This window comes from Malus domestica, chromosome 05 (assembly GCF_042453785.1).
Source record: "Malus domestica chromosome 05, GDT2T_hap1".
Lineage (NCBI taxonomy): Eukaryota > Viridiplantae > Streptophyta > Magnoliopsida > Rosales > Rosaceae > Malus > Malus domestica.
Window position 1 is genome coordinate 46,454,186 of NC_091665.1, and position 20,519 is coordinate 46,474,704.

Sequence of the window (20,519 nt, forward strand, 5' to 3'; positions counted from 1 at the left end):
TTAATCAAATTTTTAAATTTAGTTCATTATTTAATAAACTAATAATTAAGAAAAACTAGTTAATTAAATGATAATTGTGGTATACGAGAAGTCTTTCTCCTTTATTTCCTTGGGTTTTGCAAATTTTTCAAATAATATGACTGTCTACATCAAATGTCACCTAAAATGATATATAAATATGGTACAAAAATATGATATGAATAATATTACTCATTTGCGAAAATATTCTGCAGGCCCCGGCATGGCCACCAGCCACCACGCATCAATGAAAGGGAGCTCTTTTGTGCATGACATGAGGATCATCTTTCATTCTTCTTTCCAATGTTTCAAGCTAGCTTTTGAAATGTGAAGGTCACATCACAATTCAATTCCAATTGGCACAGTACCTCACTAGCTATATACGGTGCCTTTACCTTCCAGATGAAGCAAATATATACATGTATATTTATATATTTGGACCACGTGTCCTGTTTTCTCATAGAGATACGAATTATGTCATTTCGCTCTCTATATATGATGCATCAGATATATAATGAGAAAAATTAAACAAAATTCCTATGCTAGAATCCACTAACAAATAAGTTGAAGTCCATCAGCAATCCTTAATTTCTATTCTACAATAATATATATATAATCATCTATTAGAACCCGTAGCCGGTTGGACTCAATGTGTTTGTTGCCGCACGGAACACTCTCTCCTCCCAACTTCTGCACTCCTAACCAAATGAGTCCTCATGGTTTTTATTTTTAGTTATTCATTTGTACTAGTGAGCCAACATATGGTTTTTACTCCAGCCAACCTCAGTGATCCAAAATAGTAAGAGCATATTGAGGTATGCAATGTGTCATCTTATTAAAATGAGTGGTTTTCTAAGCTCAGAAATAACATGATTCATAGATTGGATACGCCATTTTGCCTCATCTACAACCATAACTAGTTTCTTTCCAAAGGAAGATAATCACTACTTATATATAGAGTCTATAGACTATATAAACTAATTCCTCTAATTCCATAACACACAATACAAATACATATATCTTTTAAATACAAAGTTATTGTAATAAATATGATTCATGTGAATTAACTATGGTGTCCGCTACATAGTTTGCATACGAATTCAAATATTTTGTATTCGCTTATTTGCGCTAGTCAGACCATTTTTAATATATATAGTAGCTTAAAATTTATTTTTTAATAAAAAAATATAAAGTTTGTGCTTTTTATATATACTGAGTAAAATGTTGAGTATCAACTATTTGAAGTTCATGCCAGCAGGCAGTAGGCCACACAAACACAATTAATCCATTAATTACCTATTAAATTATACAATTTAATCTAAAAAATTGTTAAAGGGCCGGCCATTTCATTTTCATCCTCACCTTTCTCACTTTTCTCCATTTTATTACCCCATTTATACAAATAAATAATTTTGTAACTTCCCATTTACTTCTTTCATACTTAATTAGCTAATAAATTGGCTAATTAAGCCAAAACCATAACCACAAAATCCCTTGAAAAACCGGCCACTCCTAGCTCTATAAATAGACTTCTATTTTCACCAAACACTCATTCCAACACTTTGACAAAAATTACAAAAAACTCTTCAAATACTTTTGTCTCTAAATTTTAACTTTGACATCGGAGGTTCTTCAACCAAAACCCCCCATTCATCGTGGGCGCGAGAGGCTCTTGGCTTTAACCTAAGGTATTAATTGTTTTGTAGGTGCAATTTTATCCAAGAAGAAGAAAGTGGAAATTTGCATTCACATGTACCATCTGTGTTAAGGTCACAAAAAAAATTTCTCGCATTCTGTGAACTTATTTCTGACAGATCACGTGTAAAGCCAAGCTGGCTTTTTGTCACCACAAGCCCACCTTGTGCAAGACGTTCGAGTACACGTGATGTTCACACGCGCGGCAAAGTTGCAGCCACCAACCAATTTTTCCACTCTTCCCCAATTAATGATCGCCTCCAGTCCACCACCACATTTCACTCACCACTCACTCTCAATCAGTCACTATATTACATAAAATTATATTGAATATGCACCTTTATGTCATTCGAATTTCGTGTGACTAGAAAATATATTCAGCTACACAAAAGTTTTAAAGAAAAATGAATGAAAATAACTTAAAAGTTTTGAGTTTTAACGAAAATGTAAATGAATAATATCAGGATTAACTTAAAAATATGATTTTTCATTAAAGTAAACCATACCGAGAGCTTTTCATTAAAGTTTCCAAATTTTAAAGGTAGTGGCTTTATAGATAGAATTTTTTTTAATTAAAATTAAATTAGTTTAATTAATTAATTAGAGAATTGTTATTTTAATACTTTAAAATTTTTAATTTATACTCTTCACGAATATATTTTTTTTTAATTATATAAAATTTAGAATGTAAAATAAGATTTTTAAAATGTTAATAATAATTTCATTAATTATAATAAATAAATAGATCACTTTTAACTATCAATTTTTATGCAGTTTAAAGACTAACTAATATTCAACAAAGACTAACTAATTTTATATTTAATTATTTTTTACAAAAGTTAGCCTTACATTTAGACTTACAATAAGGAAGAGGATACTCTCCTGAGCTCATGATGAGGATGATCCTGACTAGCCTATCTAAGCTGTTCAAATTTAATCTAATAGTTTCAAACAGGAAGATCCTCTAAAAATTATAATAATTGTAACAGTTGAATTAAGTTTAAACCACCCAAATAAGCTAGTCAAAATGATCCCTATCCCAAGTTCAAGAGAGGATCCTCTTCCTTGCAATACATACAATTCCATAAGAAAGTTTGTGCCAAATGAATATTTGACTAAAAAAATTCTAAGGCCAGAGGATGGTCCAACATTTGCCAGGTGGATGCCATTATATTTGTCTTCGAACTCGTACAAACACGAGCACAACACACGTCTTTGTCCTGCATGGCAACATGGACACTTTTTATGTGGTTTATGTGGAACCCATGCGCCATGTGGTAAGAACGAGACGTTTGTGTGAGGATAAGCTTCATGGTAAGTGATGCCCACACGCGCGGTAAAATTTGCAACTTGCAACCATGTGTATTTTGCAAATTTAGACATAAAACTGCATGTCTATCTTACTTGGAAGAACTTTTTAACAATTGGAACCTCACGGCAGAGGTTTTTATAGTTCAAAAGATCGTACGAAGAAATCCAAATACATGACAGTGATTGACAATTCAAATGTCACTATAAAGATACTTGAGTCAATAAAATTGTATAAAAAGTCAAAACAAATAATAATACATGATCAATTAATTATCGTATTTTATGCAAAATACAGCACAAAAACTACATGGGCATAAATTATTAAGAAATTATTGTGTAATTCAACAAGTAGGCTAAAAATCAATTATAACAATATTTGGTAGCGAAAGTTATATCACGTGACTTTGATACCTGATATCCATCATGTATGCCATAAAAAGTTATAAATTCAACTCATTTGGATTTTTGGACACACATAATTGGCATACAAACCTAACGCTAAGACATTTTGTTATTGGATACACATATTACAGAGACTAAACACGAATAGTCTGGCGTACCTACTATTCAACGAGGGAATATATAACAATTCTATATTAGATATGCCATTTGAAGTCGATAAAAAAAAAACATATGTCATATGAAGTATGAACATTCTTCGATGTACTATACAATTAATACAATATAATGTATTAGTTTTGTTTAAAATTAGGGTGTAATATCCACAAACCCTTCTGATTTTCGACCGTTTGATCGAATGAATCGAATAAGATCAAATGACATAAATTAACAAATGACGTTTAGATAGCCCATCTCTAAAGTCAAAGCAAAAGTAGTGAAGTTAATTGTTAATGAATTTGATACGTAATAGTAATAGTAATAAAAAAATATTATTTTTACTATCTATTTGTATCATCTGTTCAATATAATAATAAGAAATGTTATTATTTCTATTTATTTGTATCATCTTTCTAATTTAAATGAAATTTAAAAGTGTTAATGAACTTTATATTTATTAAATTAATAATACAAATACATGATAAGCGTGACATTATTAATAATAATAAATAGTATCCTAGGACGAGAACAATAACATTACAGGACACAAAATCTTGTAGCCATGGATTATCCAACTTATAAATATGAGTGCATAACTAGTCTCTTGGTCTTACTGTCGATACTTAAATTCCCAGCAACCACCGCAGAAACAAACAGACACACGTCAACTAGTCCTAGTCCACTGAGAGAAAACATAGGGAGAGGGAGAGAACTTTCAACTTTGTTTCAATGGCGTCCAAGAACCCTAGTGACCCAGAGAAGGCGCCAAAAGGCACTAACGGCGCCGGCGACCATTACCCACATCACGATTTTCCAGAATCGGACGGTCACGAGCCATGCAAAATAGAGGAGGTGGCGCTGGTGGTGCCGGAGACCGACGACCCGACGATGCCGGTGATGACATTCAGGGCATGGTTCTTGGGGATAACTTCCTGTACTATCCTAATCTTCCTCAACACCTTCTTCACCTACCGCACGCAGCCGCTGGCGATCTCGGCCATTCTCATGCAGATTACTACTCTGCCCATCGGGAAGTTCATGGCCTCCGCTCTCCCCCGCCGCGAGCACAGCCTCCTTGGGTGGCGGTTCAGCCTCAACCCCGGGCCCTTCAACATAAAGGAGCATGTTATTATTACCATTTTTGCGAATTGTGGGATTTCTTACGGTGGGGGTGATGCCTACTCGATTGGCGCAATCACCATTATGAAGGCTTATTACAAGCAGAGCTTGAGCTTTATCCTTAGCCTCGTTATCGTCCTCACCACTCAGGTTCCACCACCACTCGTCCCTTTTTCAGTTTTCCTTCTTTATATATTTTATTATCGCTTTCTGAATTTCATATTTGTCGGGTAGAGATTTTGGAAAATTATGATTTTACCACGCATAGATTATGGTCTAATGACCACTTTTTGTTCATAAAGAATGGATAATATTTGGATCCACTTAATTGCACTCCACTCTCATCATCTTTGCTATTAACGAATTTTCACTTTATGAATTTTATAATCGTAATTGTTCAATTTTTAACCATCATCGTCTCTATAAAAATCAATTATAAAAATCAAATATAAAAATCAAATCGTTTATAGTTGTATATATGTACCAAACATATAGCCCTTCAAATTCAGAAAAAGTTCATTATTTGTATTTTGATATAAAAAGAAAAAAAAAAATCATGTTTGTGGGTGGATGCTAGAAAATCAAGAAGCCAAATTGTTGGGCTTCTTCTCCAATTTGATGTGATTTTACTTTGAACTAATGTTTTTGTGAATAGATTTTAAATTCTGGGGTTTGGCGATCTGTTGCAGGTGATTGGGTATGGATGGGCTGGGATTCTCAGGAGGTACTTGGTCGACCCGGTGGAAATGTGGTGGCCTTCCAACGTTGCTCAGGTTTCTCTGTTTAGGTAAATGCTTGGTTTTTGTCATGTGTCGATCCTTAATCAATGTTCCCTTTGGTGGTTGTTGAGAATAAAAGTTCAAGATAAAGTCGAATTCTTTGGTCCTCAGCTAAACTGACTGATGATAACTCAAAAGAACATAGTATTTCATTCCTCGATTCTTAGCCAACCAAATGGAGTTTAATAGTTTCAACAATTTCCCCAATTTCTTATCACTTTTGAATTTTTCTTGTCGAAATTTGCTTTTTTTCTTTTGTAAAAGAATATGTTTTTGGATGAACAGGATTAGGAAAGAAAGTTGGTAAAACAAACTGCAGTCATATTCTACTTTCCCTTTTACATCTTTATGGTAAAGTGTTTTTGCTTTCCTTGCCAGTTTCCAATGAAATCATAAGCCATGTGTTGTTGCATGTTCAGTGGTTGAGTTTCTTGAGAACAATGTTTCATCATGCTCTGTCTCTTGAAAGATTGGAATAATATTTGTCACAATGTATAACCGCTCCAATTGTAAAGTTATAATTATAAAGGTCCATCTTATGATGAACGACTTTCTTAAATTGTGAATCTTGATTTGATGGGGAATTTTCTTGTAGGAAAAGCAAAACTTTTGCTGTAAAAGTAATCTTTCAATGGGCATAAAGTATAGAATTTGAATGTGTGTCAGTTGTTACTGGTTTGGTGCTTTAGTTTTGTTCACATCAATGACCTTGTTGCTGTTTCTGTTTTGCTGTTGTTGTAACTTGTCCGCAGAGCACTCCACGAAAAAGACCATAAAGCGAAAGGCCTTACCCGGATGCAGTTTTTCCTCATTGCCTTGACAGCAAGCTTTCTCTACTATGCACTCCCTGGCTATCTTTTCCCCATCTTGACGTTCTTCTCATGGGTCTGCTGGGCTTGGCCACACAGTATCACAGCTCAGCAGATAGGCTCAGGTTACAATGGACTTGGTGTTGGTGCCTTCACCCTCGATTGGGCTGGGATTTCTGCTTATCACGGCAGCCCCCTCGTCACGCCATGGACTTCCATTCTCAATGTTGGGGTTGGATTTGTCATCTTCATCTACATCATTATGCCTCTTTGTTACTGGAAGTTTAACACTTTCGATGCTCAGACGTTCCCTATATTTTCCAACAAGCTCTTCACTTCTACTGGGCATAAATACGACACTACCAAGATCTTAACACCCCAGTTTGATCTTAATATTGATGCCTATAATAGTTACGGCAAGCTTTATCTTAGCCCCCTTTTCGCTTTGTCCATTGGATCAGGATTTGCAAGATTTACTGCAACCCTCGTTCATGTGGCACTGTTTCACGGAAGGTTCTTTCAATTCTTAAATGACATAGCTTCTCTTAGTCTCTACATATTGTTAGCATCTGCATAGCACGCTAGATAGATATATTGATTTAACTGACTAAGTGATCCTTTATTCCTTTTCCTAGTGCTATTTTGAAGCAAAGCAAATCGGCAATGAAGAATGCGAAAATGGATATCCATGAGAAATTGATGAAAAATTACAAACAAGTGCCTGAGTGGTGGTTCCTTGTTTTGTTAACGGTGAGCATCATCCTGTCCTTGGTGATGTCTTTTGTGTGGAAAGAAACTGTGCAGCTGCCATGGTGGGGTTTGCTGTTTGCCTTTGTCTTGTCTTTTATCGTAACCCTCCCTGTTGGAGTCATTCAAGCTACCACTAACCAAGTAATCTTTCGATTTCTTGAATTTCAACCACCTTTGTTCTTGCATGTACTAACAAGCTGTGAAATATCATTCTAAACTCCGAATCATTTGTGTGACTTCTGTGCAGCAACCTGGATTTGATATCATAGCACAATTCATGATTGGGTATGTTCTACCAGGAAAACCAATTGCAAACTTGCTTTTCAAAATTTATGGACGAATCAGCACTGTCCACGCTCTTTCTTTCCTGTCTGACCTCAAACTTGGGCACTATATGAAGATTCCACCTCGGTGCATGTACACTGCTCAGGTATTTGATTCAGCACAGAAAATTGTGCTTAACCTTTCTGTTCTTGTTCCTAAAGGTGGTTATTCACCTTATTAAACTGACAGTTAATGATGTTTGTTCCCAGCTGGTGGGAACTCTAGTTTCCGGTGTTGTGAACCTTGCAGTTGCATGGTGGATGCTGGAAAGCATCGACAACATATGCGATGTTGAATCCCAAAATCCAAACAGCCCGTGGACTTGTCCTAAATACAGAGTCACCTTCGATGCTTCTGTTATATGGGGTCTGATTGGACCAAGGCGACTGTTTGGACCTGGAGGATTGTATAGGAACTTGGTGTGGCTATTCCTTGTTGGAGTTTTCTTGCCAGTTCCAATCTGGGTAATGAGCAAAATCTTCCCAGACAAGAAATGGATTCCCTTGATCAACATGCCAGTCATCCTTTATGGCTTTGCGGGGATGCCACCTGCAACTCCCACTAACATAGCAAGCTGGCTTATCACTGGAGGTATCTTCAACTACTTTGTGTTCAAATACCACAAGCGCTGGTGGCAGAAATACAACTACGTCCTGTCTGCAGCGTTGGATGCTGGTACAGCTTTCATGGGCGTCCTCCTCTTCTTCGCCTTGCAGAATCCAAAGCACGAATTGAAATGGTGGGGGACTACACTCGATCATTGTCCTCTAGCGACATGCCCCATTGCACCAGGTATTCACGTTGACGGATGTCCAGTTTTTTAAATAGCCAAAAAATAGTGGACACCAAGACATATATTTGAAGGATCAAACCTAACGAGGAGGGAACTCGTCGTAGTTGTGGAGGAAGAGGAGTTTGTACGTACACTCTTAGCAAACGTGTGGATTTTAGGGTTGGGAGTTGGTTCTAGTTTTTATTGCTCTCTAGAATAACCAGAAATGTATCATTCAGATGAAATGTATGGGTGTTATTGTTAATTATATAAGAATCAATTTAATCTGAATGAATGGGTAATACGTATGTTTCTGTGCGCTTTTAGCCAAAGGTAAATAAGTCCAACCGCATGGGAAAGACTCAATGCACCTCCGCAGCGTATCGGGTACATGCAAGTCTCTCTCCAACCGAATAACAGAAATAGTGTGATATTTCTAAGACATTGTATGGGTTTAAATTAGATAAACTACAACATCGAAGCAAGAAACGGATGTCAACTTACAAATGAATTAGACACAAAGAAAACTTATCCCTTCCACCTTGGTAGGTTTGGAAGGGAGAAGTTTTCTTCCTTTTCGATCCATCTTGTACCTTCGATCCGTTTCTAACCTCAATATGTATTGAATTTAGTAAATTATCCACTCCAGTCTAATACAAGCCACCAAAGGGTAATTAAATCTTCCAAAATACATACTTTTCTTAAAGCAAATATTATACGAGAGAGAGAGAGAGAGAGAGAGAGAGAGAGAGAGAGAGAGAGGGAGAGAGGGAGGGAAGTAGAAAATTTAAAGAGAATGCAGATAGGGTGATAAGGGTAGTCAACAAAATTCATTCTTTCACCCTTTTTCTTGTACAACTGAAGACAAACAAACAGCCAATAAGTGCGAGTGCAAGAATTAAGTATGCAAAAGAAGATGGATCAATGGTCATTAAGCAATGGAATTGTGTGAAAATACAAATCCTTCCTCAACATAACCGACGCCACGAAAATGGCATTTGACTCTGAAATTCATATAAAGCTAACTACATAATGGGATCCGTGGAGTCCAGGCAGACACTTTGTGTGTTTTTTTTTCTTTTCTCTTTTATCTCTGCAAGGACTTGTAGAGAACCACTGTAACATACTTCGCTATAAACCTCTCTGTTGTCCCGAGTGCCACTACAGATGGTCCACTCTTCCCTCTCTGCATGTAAAGATGATTGAGTACCACATGTTGAGGTCTTGACAAAGGAGGCGGCATCTCCATGTAAGATGAAGGTGCATTCAACAGTGTCATTTGTAGGTGTGGAGGAACCGATGGGGGCTCCTTCGCAAAATCTTCAGATCCAAGCTGCAGGTTGTTATAACTTGAGTCCGGCGACTGGGGAGGTTCAAAGCCGGAAATGCTTCCGATGTCTTCTGGAACGTAATCCTGCAGAAGAACCAACAATATCACACAGCTTACAGAACTCGCACATCCAAGCCCACTTTTCAAAAAAATTCAACACTCATACTTAAAACAATAGGTCGAGACTCAGGCAACCAATAAATGAGAAAATACGAGTGCATTCTGTTTGCATCTGTCATGCCACTATAGAGATTTAGAACTGGTGGCAGTAATTTAGAAAATATAAAAGAAAAGTACCACACAACATATTGATTAAAAATCCTCATAAAAATGTGCAATTTCAAAAATCTCTCTTACACACATAATGAAAAAGTGCTAAATTACACCAACTGAATGTCATTTAGTCTGATCCATAAACTCGCACTCTTCGCTAACATTTAAACAATAACAAAATTATCATTTCAAGCACTTTTTTTTATTTTTTTTTATCACGGCATATAAATTTCTCATCATCTCCAAGTTTGACTGAGTAGAGCTGTGCAAAATCAGCCGTAATTTGATCCTTCTCTTACTAGTCCTGTAGACAAAAGCTATAACTACCTACTCTCTATGTAATATCCAAAACAACACATGAAAGAAAGGGTTAATTACAGCTCACTGGAAAAGACAAAGATTACCATGAACAGGACCATATGAAATATCATTTTGTTTTTTGATAGAGACCTAGTCTTCCCCATCTCGAGTAGGGTTGAAAATAAGTTTCAGGAGGTTTTAACAATTTGGTAGGAGTTATACAAGATATAGGAAATCCCTGGTGTTTGTCTTGTATCAATGTGTTTCAAGTTAGAGGCCAACCCCAAGTCCAACCTGATCTACTTAATTGGGCTCAACGCGATTTACCTCTTTTGCAGACAGCTTTGTACGGGCTTAAAAACAGAAATTTGGATAGAGAGCTTTACAAACAGAAAGCAGATACACAATGTGGCGAAAAAGCAGTCTACTTAAAATGTAAATATGAATTTAACAGCTAAGTTTGTTCTTACTCAATACAGTTGTGGTGGAAATTGGTTCAGGAAGTTAGAGTTAGTTGGGTCATTCCAAAGGGTTGTTTCGAGCTTCTAAGCACCAATTTTGAGACTTTAGGAAAAGGGAGGACAGCTAAAGCTTTGTGGGGCTGTTTGGTGTTGGCAGTTTTTTGGAATATTTGGTTGGAGCATAACAGAAGAGTTTTGGAGGATTATAATGGAGTGGGGGTAGCAGACCTATGGGGTAGAGTAAGATACTGGGCAGCCCTCTGGGCATCAGTTTCGAATGAGTTCAAGGATTATTCTCTTTCTCATATAGTGTGGGATATGTTAGCAGCCGTAAAATGATCTTGGTTGATGTTATGTTACTTGTAATCAGATCTATTTGGGAGGTCTTAGCTAGCTTTGCTGGTGGATTTCTTATCCACTATTTTGTAATTCTTGTTTTTATTTTAATAAAGTGTTATCATTTCTTCTCAAAAAATTTAACAGCTAAGCTATGTTGAAGGTATTAATTATTGAGGCTTTCAAAGCACACATATAACAACACAAATTGTTGCTGAAGAAATTAGACTCTAATGACGGGAAACTTGAATGGAACGTATAAAAGGAAAGTTTATATGTATGGACTATGGAATATGGAATATGATATATCAGTTGTATGAATATGAGAAATATCGTCAACACAATAGAACTGATATTCCCTAGTTCATACGGCCTACTATCATCATTGAATAGTTAAAGGAAATTAAAATCCTGAAAAGTAGGATTTGCATAACAGAATTAAGTTGAGACTGGAAAAAAAAAAACATAAACAGATTAAGCTAAAAAAGGGGGACTTCAATGCTTTAACAAATTTGTATGAATACAGTTTCTAAATGATGATATTACAATAAATATCAAGCAATCCCTAACTCTGAAATGAGCTTTTCCCTGCTAAAGAATAGAGGACATTCAAAAAAAAGTTATACTCATTATTCCCTTATTCAATCCTACAAGAAGGTTAAACTACTTATAAGATCTGACTAGGAGTTTCCTTTATCTGGTTGAGATTATGAACAGTTATAAGCGATTATAATGGGGTTGTTACACTCATCCAAAGCACGTATCAACCTAAGAAGAGATGACAACCATTACCTGCAAGTCCAAAAGGTTGTAAGAATTGCCAGCATCATCTTGGGCCAAGGGCAAGTCAGGAGAACACCTCCACTGCCCATCAACAATAAACCTATATTGGTAAACACCGGATGGCAGTACTTTCATAATAGTGAAGTCCTTTCCTGATCTCTGTAAAGCCAATCTGAAAACCAAGATAGAATAAGAACTCAAGTAAGAGTTCACATGGTGCAAAAACTATATTCACAATCTAAACCACTTATTATTCTTTCTATTATTTTCGAAAACCTTGTCTTCCAATTATCCCATGATCCCTCCACAGCTACATCCTTCCCACCATAGCTCCATGTAATCATAGTCGGAATTCCTTGCTCACAGCACATGTCTTCAAACCCCGACGTTTGCATCCACGAGTTGTTTGGGATTTGTATCTCATCTGGTCTTTGTAAGGGAACCACAGGGACCTGGAAAAAGAATAATAATAATTGAACAAGAGGAAAAATATTATGGATCGCCGTAGATCAAATACATCAGTGTGAGTAACAGGCAAGGGTACAAGTAAGATAAACATATTTCAGGGCATTGACTGAGAGTATCATATATACTGGAGCAGAAGCAGATTACCAATGGTATTTCTAAAGGATCTTAGCATTAAAAACTTTAAGTGTTAGTATCTGGTAGTGCACCAAGAGACAGATTCATGTAAAACGGATATTCCAATTCAGAATTGGAGGAGGAGGAAGGATGTTGGTATCAAAATTATTACTTGGTTCGCGCAATCAGTTCCCCAACGATTAACCACTCATGTCTCTGTTTATGCTACAACAATGATCCAAAATACAGACTTGTCACAAAGAAACAAGAAATTGTATGATTTGGGCCGCCTCTTAGCAAGTTATCAATAAAAAGGAAAGAAGAATTGCACAGCATAATTCACAGAGCCAGTTCTAAGCTGAATCACAAAAGCCCCCAATTCTACGAAAAAAGCAATTCGATGGCAGTTGGGTAAAATTGAATCTCGGTGGGAAAATTAAGAAAAGCAAAAACCTTGAAAACAAGTAAGATGAGGAGAGAAAAAGGAACTGACTTGGGGAGTGAACATCAAAGGGGAGTGAGTGGCCCTAGGGCTATGAGGAGGTGATTGACCCATCAACTCAGCGGAGCCATGAACAAGACGGCCGCCGTGGGCAGGGCCCTCCTGCAAGATGCCGGCGGCACCGCTGTCTTCCTCGGCCGCAGAGGGGCTTCCACCACCATCTTCTCTCCCATTCACATTCCCCATCCCAATTGCTTGGATATGACCTCTGCTAGCAACAAGCAACAAGCAACAAGCAACAAGCACCAAGCACCAAGCACCAAGCACCAACCCAAGAAAATAAAACTACAGATGCATAATAAATACCCACTTTGCAGAATTGGAATCCAATCTCATATGATGAAACCTTAAATCCCACAAAGCTCACGAATTTGATTGATTGGGCGTCAAAACGAAAAGAAAGAGCCCAGCAAAGAGAACCCCCGTTTTATATAAATAGAGAGAGAGAGAGAGAGAGAGAGAGAGCAAGGGAGAGATTATTAGATTAAGAAGAGGGAGCATTAAGCAACAACAAACACAAAGAAAAAAGGTGGGGGCGGGTAGGGGCAGGGGGGCAGAATCGGCAGATGGAAAGAAGAAATGTGAAAAAAGGAAGGGAATGGAGGATGGAGGATGGAGGGTAAGTGGCAATAGTAATTTAATTGATGGATGAGTAATAATCGCAATCGTAATAATGATATTGAAGAAAGAATAATAATGGATGGAGAAAGAAGAAGTAATAATCTCCGATGAGTTTGGAAGACGGAAATGGAATGGTAGCCCAATGCCCAATCATTTTGTTGGTTTAATGGGGAAATGCCCTTGCTCCTCACGTCATCACATTTTGCCAAAGTCCTTCTTTTCCCTTTAATCTATAACCTTTTCTCTCCCTCCCACTACTCGCTCCCCCACGACACTTTGTTTTGTGGCTTCTTCCCTTTTGGGTTTGGGGAATAGACTTTTCCCATTGGAGTAATTACTAATGCATATATTACCTAGGCAATTAAATTGTTTGTCCAAAGTAAAAATAGAGAAGGAGCAAACGTGAATAAGATCGGTTGATCAGAATAACATAATCATACATTTCTACTTGAGTTTGAATTCTGTAGATTAGAATAATTTCGAATTGTCTTGTGAAAATGAAAGAACAAATAGAGTTTTGTTTCTTAGCAAAAAATGAATAAAAGTGAGAGTGCGTGTTGGGTTGGGTCGGGCATTTTGATATTAGGTTCCAAAAGGGCATACAGGATTGGTCCAATCACCCTCACGCACTCATTGGCCGGCAGACCCATCTCATCGTCCCCTATATTTTCAGACAAAAGGCCTCTACCCCGTAAAGCGATCCGAAAAACGGGAAAAGCGGCGAGAGCTTTAATCGAGAATTTGTTTTTCAGTGCGGCATTTAATCAAACAGATAGCGAACTACAGCGGCAGCCTCGTGAGTGACCAATTTCTGCTTTGTTTCATCGTATGATCCAAATCCTTTGCTGCTGTTGGGTTTTTTTTTTTGTCAACACCTACCGATGGTGTTGTTTTCTGTTTTCTTTGATAAAATTCCTTGATAAAAAAGCAGTCTAAGTTAACTAATCAAGTTTTAGGAAGGATAAACAATACAAACTAGTGTTTGGATTTGTAGAAAAGATCAGGCGGATTTGGATTAGTGTTCAAAATCCTGCAATTTGTGGCTGATCAATATCTTGAATGCAAAGTTTCATAGCCCAGAAGGTCCTTCTCAGAGAAAGAAATCTAATGCTGCATTCCTCGGTCCTTAGACCATCTCCAAAGAAAATGAAATAGAACTTTAAATGATTGTAATTATTAAAAAAATGTTGAAACAAATTTTTTATTGGTTGACATGTTAGTGAAATAAGAAACTCACTATTAAAATGAATTAAAAATAAATATAACATTAATGTCAAAATTTGACATCAAATCACTAAGTCTTCAAATCCAGTCAGCAAATAACATTTCGGTTTGAGAGATTTTTTATGTCAAATATGCAAAGTAGCATTCCACCTAGGATTTTGACATGCTCTTAAATGCTGATTTGTCAAATTGTCACAATCTTGATGCTTCCTGCATTTGAATTTCAGATCTTCTCCTCAACATGCACAGTATTAAAACCATCTTGTGGCATGTGAGGGTAGGGAGCTCAGCCGAAAAATGGTTGCTCACCGAGAGAGGAACTTTGATCAAATCTCTGAGCCACCACATGTGTGCAGCAGCAGGTGCCGGTACTGATCAAATAGAGGACCGAGTGATGAACTCGTGAAGAAATTTGACAAAATTGATGCATCTGAGGGAGTTATGTTGTATCATTCACTGTTGTTGTTTAATTGGTTTCTCTGTCATTAGAGGACATCAAGTTAAGCAGTTCTTAAATTTGATCCCTCTACAGGTTTCTGAAACAGCTGATTTCCAAAAGGATTTAAGCCTGGATAGTTTAGACAAGTGTGTTTAGTCCTGCCTAATTCCCATATATGACATGATTTATGATTTCTATATTTAATATTATCTTGTGGGATTTTCACTAATGCCATTAACGAGCCTTATAAGGCTATAAAAATGCAGGTAAACCTTGAGCCGGATTAAGATCACACCTCTCAGTTTGCTTTGTCTTATAATATATGATATTCATCTTCCGAAGCATTTACATACATGATATCTGTCGTCACACTTTTCCTATAAAGGTATATACTTTATATCTGATAAGTACAATGTGTACAAACCCTTGCATATCAATGCTGTGACTGAAGCGCCATCCAGGATCCCTGTATAATATGCAATGGATCTGTACGATCATATCTTATTGTTGTTGCTTGCTTCCTCAACGCATGCTTGTGAAGGTTTAGAGGTCAAATGCTGGAACCTTATCCTGCCGGCAGTGTAGGTTCGGATGCCATTACCAACGGACGATAGTTTGAGTCCTTTGTGCCTCCTGACGGAAGCGGGTCGGCATTGTGCATTCTTTGGTATTCCAAGTACTCGAACACAACACGTTTTGTCCAAGTTGGGAATTGCATGCAGATTGGAAGGAAGATCGATCATGAAAACCCCAAATTCGTCTGTGATGCCTTGTGCCAAACTGGATTTTCTTCTCCCGCTGACACGGCAATTGACGGACACCAAAACACCTGCAGATTTTGACCAAAATAAAAGCAGATGGTGAATATACGCATCGATTGATTGAACAATGGTTTTGTAGTTAATTGGAAAGGAATATTAGAATTAATTGAATTTGTAAATTAAATTATCATAACATGACTTAATTATATATATGATTCTGTCTCATTGAGCCAAATATATCGCTAGCTCATTTTTTTTTCCTTTGAATGTTATTTTCTATGAAATTATTTCGACGAATTATAAATAAAAAACACCACAAAATGTGTAAAACGGTGTTTTTGCTTTTCATCCAAGTCAAATAAAGTGTAGCTTAATTAGCAGTATAAAGTCGATCGTGAATTGCTTTCTGTATCCATAGTTAATGGATGATAATACTAATACCGGTCTGCCTTGTACCCCATTTAATATGTCCAAATCAATTAGGAGAAGTTGATTTTCGCTGGTCCAACGTGAAAATCAAAATGTCAGGTGATTGCTTTAAAGAGCAGTTATTCACAAAGACACAGTTTATGTGTCTTCATAAAATATTCATAAAAAATAACGAAGGTGGTGGCTAAGATAATATCGTGTTTGATATATGAAGAAGAACAACTCCTTGGAGGAGACCACTTTATTCAAATTTTAGTTTCATAACCCTAAAATTCAAACTTATAAACTTATAAATTATTGACACGCTGAGCATGGATTCCTCAGCTCTTATATAATCTAAGATTATGATAAGGATATATCTAAGAGGAAAAATTAAAGGAAGAAAGACGAAAATGGAGTAGTGGTTTTATATTGTTGAAGTAGGTAGTCTAAATTTCTGCTGTATGTACATAGTTGGTGATATTGCGTAAATGAAGTTTATCAATGATGAAATTACATAACAAATAATTAAGGGTATAAAGTTTGCCACAAAATGGATGAGACATAAACAACAACAAGTGAATGCGTACACAACTAATTGCATGATGTAGGAAATTAATCTATATATGCCGTAAACATATATATGCAGATTCGTATGTAGATATATCATGATTGTTGAGCATTCAAGTATATAAATTAAGCTACACACCTGATAGAGGCCATGCATGAAGATGAAGCTGATCACGATCAGTTTGATCAGGATGCAAAATATTCAAATTATTATGATCAATACAAGCCTCCTCGCAATGGACGGAGCCTGTAATAAGGACGGTGGAAAGCTTCTCTTCTCCATATCCAGCAACCTGCATCATATCTTCTTGGCTGGACATCAGCTGCTCTAACGGGTTATTATTCATTTCATCCTGATGTACTTGTACCACTCCTCCTCCTCTTCCTCCTCCTCCTTGTCCTCCGTGATCATCAATAATATCCGCCATCCCCATTGAAATCGATCTCGTGATGAGGCTGCTGCCGATGATTAATAAGTTGAATAAAATGATGTAGCTCATCTTCAGAAGCTTGTTGGAGGCGCAAATATTGTAGTAGCTCATCTTCTTTGTGTTTCCTCTACGTGAGTTGATCATCAGTGCTCCTCCTTTGGTTTGGTTTTATAGTAAGTTAATGCCCTCGCGATGGTCCCATTTAAATTCCACATAATACCCTCAATCAATGGTTAATATTACGTACCTTCACAGTCCTTGTCTCCCACCTACATCCTGATAGAGTTACCCTTTTGCCCTTTAAATATATAGATGGATCTCCATGCATGCGTAGTGCATATTGCACAAACCTCGTGGTCGTGGACATGCCAACACCCAAAGAGGTTGTGGTTTTTGGTCATTTGATTAAAGAAGTTACTGCCACCTAAACAGAACAAAAGGTTATTCAAAACAAGACGAAATGGAGGGTATATCAGTCTTAACGACCTTTAAAAGGCAGAAGAAGTAGGGGAGGTGGAGGGGAAGTTAAATTGTTGGTTGGTAGCCTACTCTTGTTGTCTTCTACGTATTCTTTTGTGAATCAGATTTTAAGCGCAAAACACAAGCCGTTTACCAAGATTAAATTAATTAATTAACTAATTAATGACGCACACACGTACGTCTCGATCGGCAGTTATACATATTGGATAGGTTTGATCCAAATCATGAACATATATAATTTAACCTGAAAAGGATCAAAAGGTTGGGGAACTTTAACCTAAGTTTAATCGATCGGTGAATCCCAAACCCAATGCATAAACTTATATTCGTTATCAAACAAAGAAGAAGTTTCTGTTTGGGTGGGTGAACTGACCATTGCACTTACTTTGCAACCCTGCGCTATGTTATTGTTATATGTATATACTATAGCTGCATTAGTCTCGCACTCACGTATACTGCACTCGTGAAAATGGTTAGCGTTGAGACATGCACCTTGATATTTTATATAACATCAATATTCTTACAATATTGTTGGGGGAAATTGTTAACTGAAATTGTCAGTTGCTTGTTATCGTTGAACAACCTTCCCAAGCAACCATATAAATACACACCAAATTTCCAAAAATGAAAGTGATTTCGCATATTCAATGAAAGAAAGTAACCTAGAGATTAGAGAATGAAGCAAAGCCTAGGAATACAAAGTATTTATTTCTAAAATATTAATTTAGATGCGTTTTGGAAATTAACATATTTGTTTCTAACTCAAAATAAATTCCTAAAACTTTGAACACAACTAAATTTATATTCTTTTTCTTTCAAAATATGTAAATATTATGGCATCTGAACAATTCTTGAAAGTGACCCCTTAATTGTTGTAGGTTGCGCGAAATTTATGAATAATTATGTCTTTGTCATGAATTGCATTTCTTGCATCACTTTAGTCGTCCTTATTGTAAGTTTGTAACTATAGATCATTTGTTTTCCTCTCCAGGTTTTAAACAAATACAAAGGGTCTTGCACCCGCAAATTATTATATAGATTATAATTATTATTGTTTGAGAAATAAGTGGATAATCATGACTTGCCACCAGTTATTTCTTTTTTTTTTTAAAGAATTTTTTTTTTTTTTTGAGGAATTGTTATTGACACTCCAAAAATCTAAGTGTGCACTATAATTTGTTTTTATATATTTAACTCTTATAAGGAGTGCATAATTAACTTTTTAATTCAATACATTTCTTATGTACCCATAGGTGCTATATTGGATTTGAATCAGATTTCGGATCAATCTATATTGATTGACTGCCTCCATTATGTTGTTGCTAGTGTCGATAAGTTTTTTTTTTTCTTTTCCCACTTAATAATATGATACTTAAATGTGCAAATGGTGCCAAACAACCATCAAGTAGCTTCATTTTGCAGGTTGAGTCATACATATAAACTTCAAAGTGACAGCGCATCCCATTATATTGTTGATGGTTAACCAAATTAATGTGCAATTTGGGCTGCGATGGTTATGATGGTTAACCAAATTAAGAACTGTGATTAGGACATAAATTATGAATAAGACATGGACATGATGCTCCACTTTGTTTTACCATTTAATTTATACCATTAAAATTTAAAACTGTCTCCTCAAAGAAATAAATCATACCTTTAATAATACTGATATAGATCATGATTAGGGTAGCACAAATGAAAAGAAAAATATCAGATAAATAAATGCATGCATTGTGCATATCCTTAATTAGTGTTTTGGGTTTGGAGAAGTTCTTCTACTTGTAGCTCTAGCTATATCCTTAATGGGCCTTATTAGTAGGCCCTGAACCTATTGGATCGGGTAACTAATTCGGGTAGAGAATCTTGATAATTGGATGAATGTAAGAAGGGGATCTCAATTCATCATATATGTGCATATTACGTAGTGGAGTGGGGTCCTTTGTCCTATTACTTGCAATTGCATGATGAAATATGTACACTTTGGCAGTGGCACTCCGGATCAATAAAATAACACTTCGACTCATTTAAGCTTTGTAAAGTGGAAGTGTGGAACCCATCTTTAAACACCAACAATTAGCATATAAAATTTAGAGCGATTGCATGTGGATCATCAGAACCGTCTGAAGTGGACAATAAAGTACAAATATAGTGTCATCTGATCTTATTTTTATTGGCCATTGATGCATGATTAGTCCCATGCAAAGAAATTAATTGGAAAGTCGTTCAAACCTAAGGCTGACTCAAAAAAGTCTCTAAGCCTAAAGTTGATGTACAATGCCCTACACAATTGAAATTGATGATGGAAAGAGGTGGTGGAACAAGGCTGTATGTTATAACCAACTTTAGTTTGTTTTTATTTTGATTTGCATGTAATTAAACTCGTCTCTAATATTGGAATGCAGTAATCAAGTTGGATGAGGATAAGTACTGTTCCACAAGACCAGGGCCGGTCCAGAGATTTTTGAGGCCTGGGGCGACGCCAAAAAAAGTGCCCTAACTTCATATAAGAAAATTATTTATTTTCACACGTAAGACATTGATAAAATTATACTTAGAAAAACATTTCAAACTCAATAATTTAGAAACACAAAAAGACTAATTTATTTTGTATTGAGAGAAGAAAACCAAACAACTCTGGGCTTATAAGTAGATAGATGATGAATTTTGTTTTCCAGTTGAACTTTGAAAGTGTTTTTGTATAAATCATGAGGTGTTTTTTCTTATTTACTAACCTTGTCAATATGGGACTAAAAAAATAATGATGTTTTCGAGTCTTTAATTGATATGTATTAGTAATGAATGGGCATTAAATTAAATATTTTGATAACACGTCATATAATTTACAAATTTGCGCTAAAAATTTGGTCTACGTATTACTCATTG

At 36.3% G+C, this 20,519-nt stretch overlaps 4 protein-coding genes across 4 annotated transcripts in view; 2 read left to right on the plus strand and 2 right to left on the minus strand.

Annotated features, from left to right (window-relative positions):
- Positions 1-4,144: 4,144 nt before the first annotated feature.
- On the plus strand, positions 4,145-8,426 carry LOC103408740 (oligopeptide transporter 3). Its single transcript, XM_008347565.4, has 6 exons — positions 4,145-4,851; positions 5,391-5,488; positions 6,233-6,802; positions 6,925-7,180; positions 7,287-7,469; positions 7,573-8,426. The coding sequence occupies exons 1-6, from the start codon at positions 4,312-4,314 to the stop codon at positions 8,185-8,187; spliced, it is 2,262 nt and encodes a 753-aa protein (XP_008345787.1). The 5' UTR covers positions 4,145-4,311; the 3' UTR covers positions 8,188-8,426.
- Positions 7,495-20,519, plus strand: part of LOC103434402 (sister chromatid cohesion protein PDS5 homolog A-like) — a 44,707-nt gene continuing 31,682 nt past the window's right edge. Inside the window, exon 1 of the mRNA XM_029103619.2 lies at positions 7,495-7,514. The gene's annotated coding sequence lies outside the window, so the exon portion shown is untranslated. The remainder of the gene's footprint in view (positions 7,515-20,519) is intronic.
- Positions 9,039-13,606, minus strand: LOC103408742 (SNF1-related protein kinase regulatory subunit beta-2-like). Its single transcript, XM_008347566.4, has 4 exons — positions 12,694-13,606; positions 11,895-12,070; positions 11,628-11,790; positions 9,039-9,549 (listed from the first exon to the last, which is right to left on the minus strand). Exons 1-4 carry the CDS (start codon positions 12,886-12,888, stop codon positions 9,223-9,225), a joined length of 861 nt encoding a protein of 286 aa, XP_008345788.1. The 5' UTR covers positions 12,889-13,606; the 3' UTR covers positions 9,039-9,222.
- LOC103408743 (uncharacterized) lies at positions 15,289-17,312 on the minus strand. Its single transcript, XM_008347567.4, has 2 exons — positions 16,865-17,312; positions 15,289-15,815 (listed from the first exon to the last, which is right to left on the minus strand). Exons 1-2 carry the CDS (start codon positions 17,298-17,300, stop codon positions 15,481-15,483), a joined length of 771 nt encoding a protein of 256 aa, XP_008345789.2. The 5' UTR covers positions 17,301-17,312; the 3' UTR covers positions 15,289-15,480.

What these genes read in the sequence shown, in the direction of transcription:
- LOC103408740 (XM_008347565.4), top strand. Translation starts at nt 4,312, where the DNA reads ATGGCGTCCAAGAACCCTAGTGACCCAGAGAAGGCGCCAAAAGGCACT. An exon ending in TTATCGTCCTCACCACTCAG is followed by an intron (nt 4,852 to 5,390) that starts GTTCCACCACCA and finishes GATCTGTTGCAG; the next exon opens with GTGATTGGGTATGGATGGGC. An exon ending in GGTGCATGTACACTGCTCAG is followed by an intron (nt 7,470 to 7,572) that starts GTATTTGATTCA and finishes GTTTGTTCCCAG; the next exon opens with CTGGTGGGAACTCTAGTTTC.
- LOC103408742 (XM_008347566.4), bottom strand. Translation starts at nt 12,888, where the DNA reads ATGGGGAATGTGAATGGGAGAGAAGATGGTGGTGGAAGCCCCTCTGCG. An exon ending in CTTTGATGTTCACTCCCCAA is followed by an intron (nt 12,071 to 12,693) that starts GTCAGTTCCTTT and finishes TTCTTTTTCCAG; the next exon opens with GTCCCTGTGGTTCCCTTACA. An exon ending in TGGGATAATTGGAAGACAAG is followed by an intron (nt 11,791 to 11,894) that starts GTTTTCGAAAAT and finishes CTTGGTTTTCAG; the next exon opens with ATTGGCTTTACAGAGATCAG.
- LOC103408743 (XM_008347567.4), bottom strand. Translation starts at nt 17,300, where the DNA reads ATGATCAACTCACGTAGAGGAAACACAAAGAAGATGAGCTACTACAAT. An exon ending in TCATGCATGGCCTCTATCAG is followed by an intron (nt 15,816 to 16,864) that starts GTGTGTAGCTTA and finishes CAAAATCTGCAG; the next exon opens with GTGTTTTGGTGTCCGTCAAT.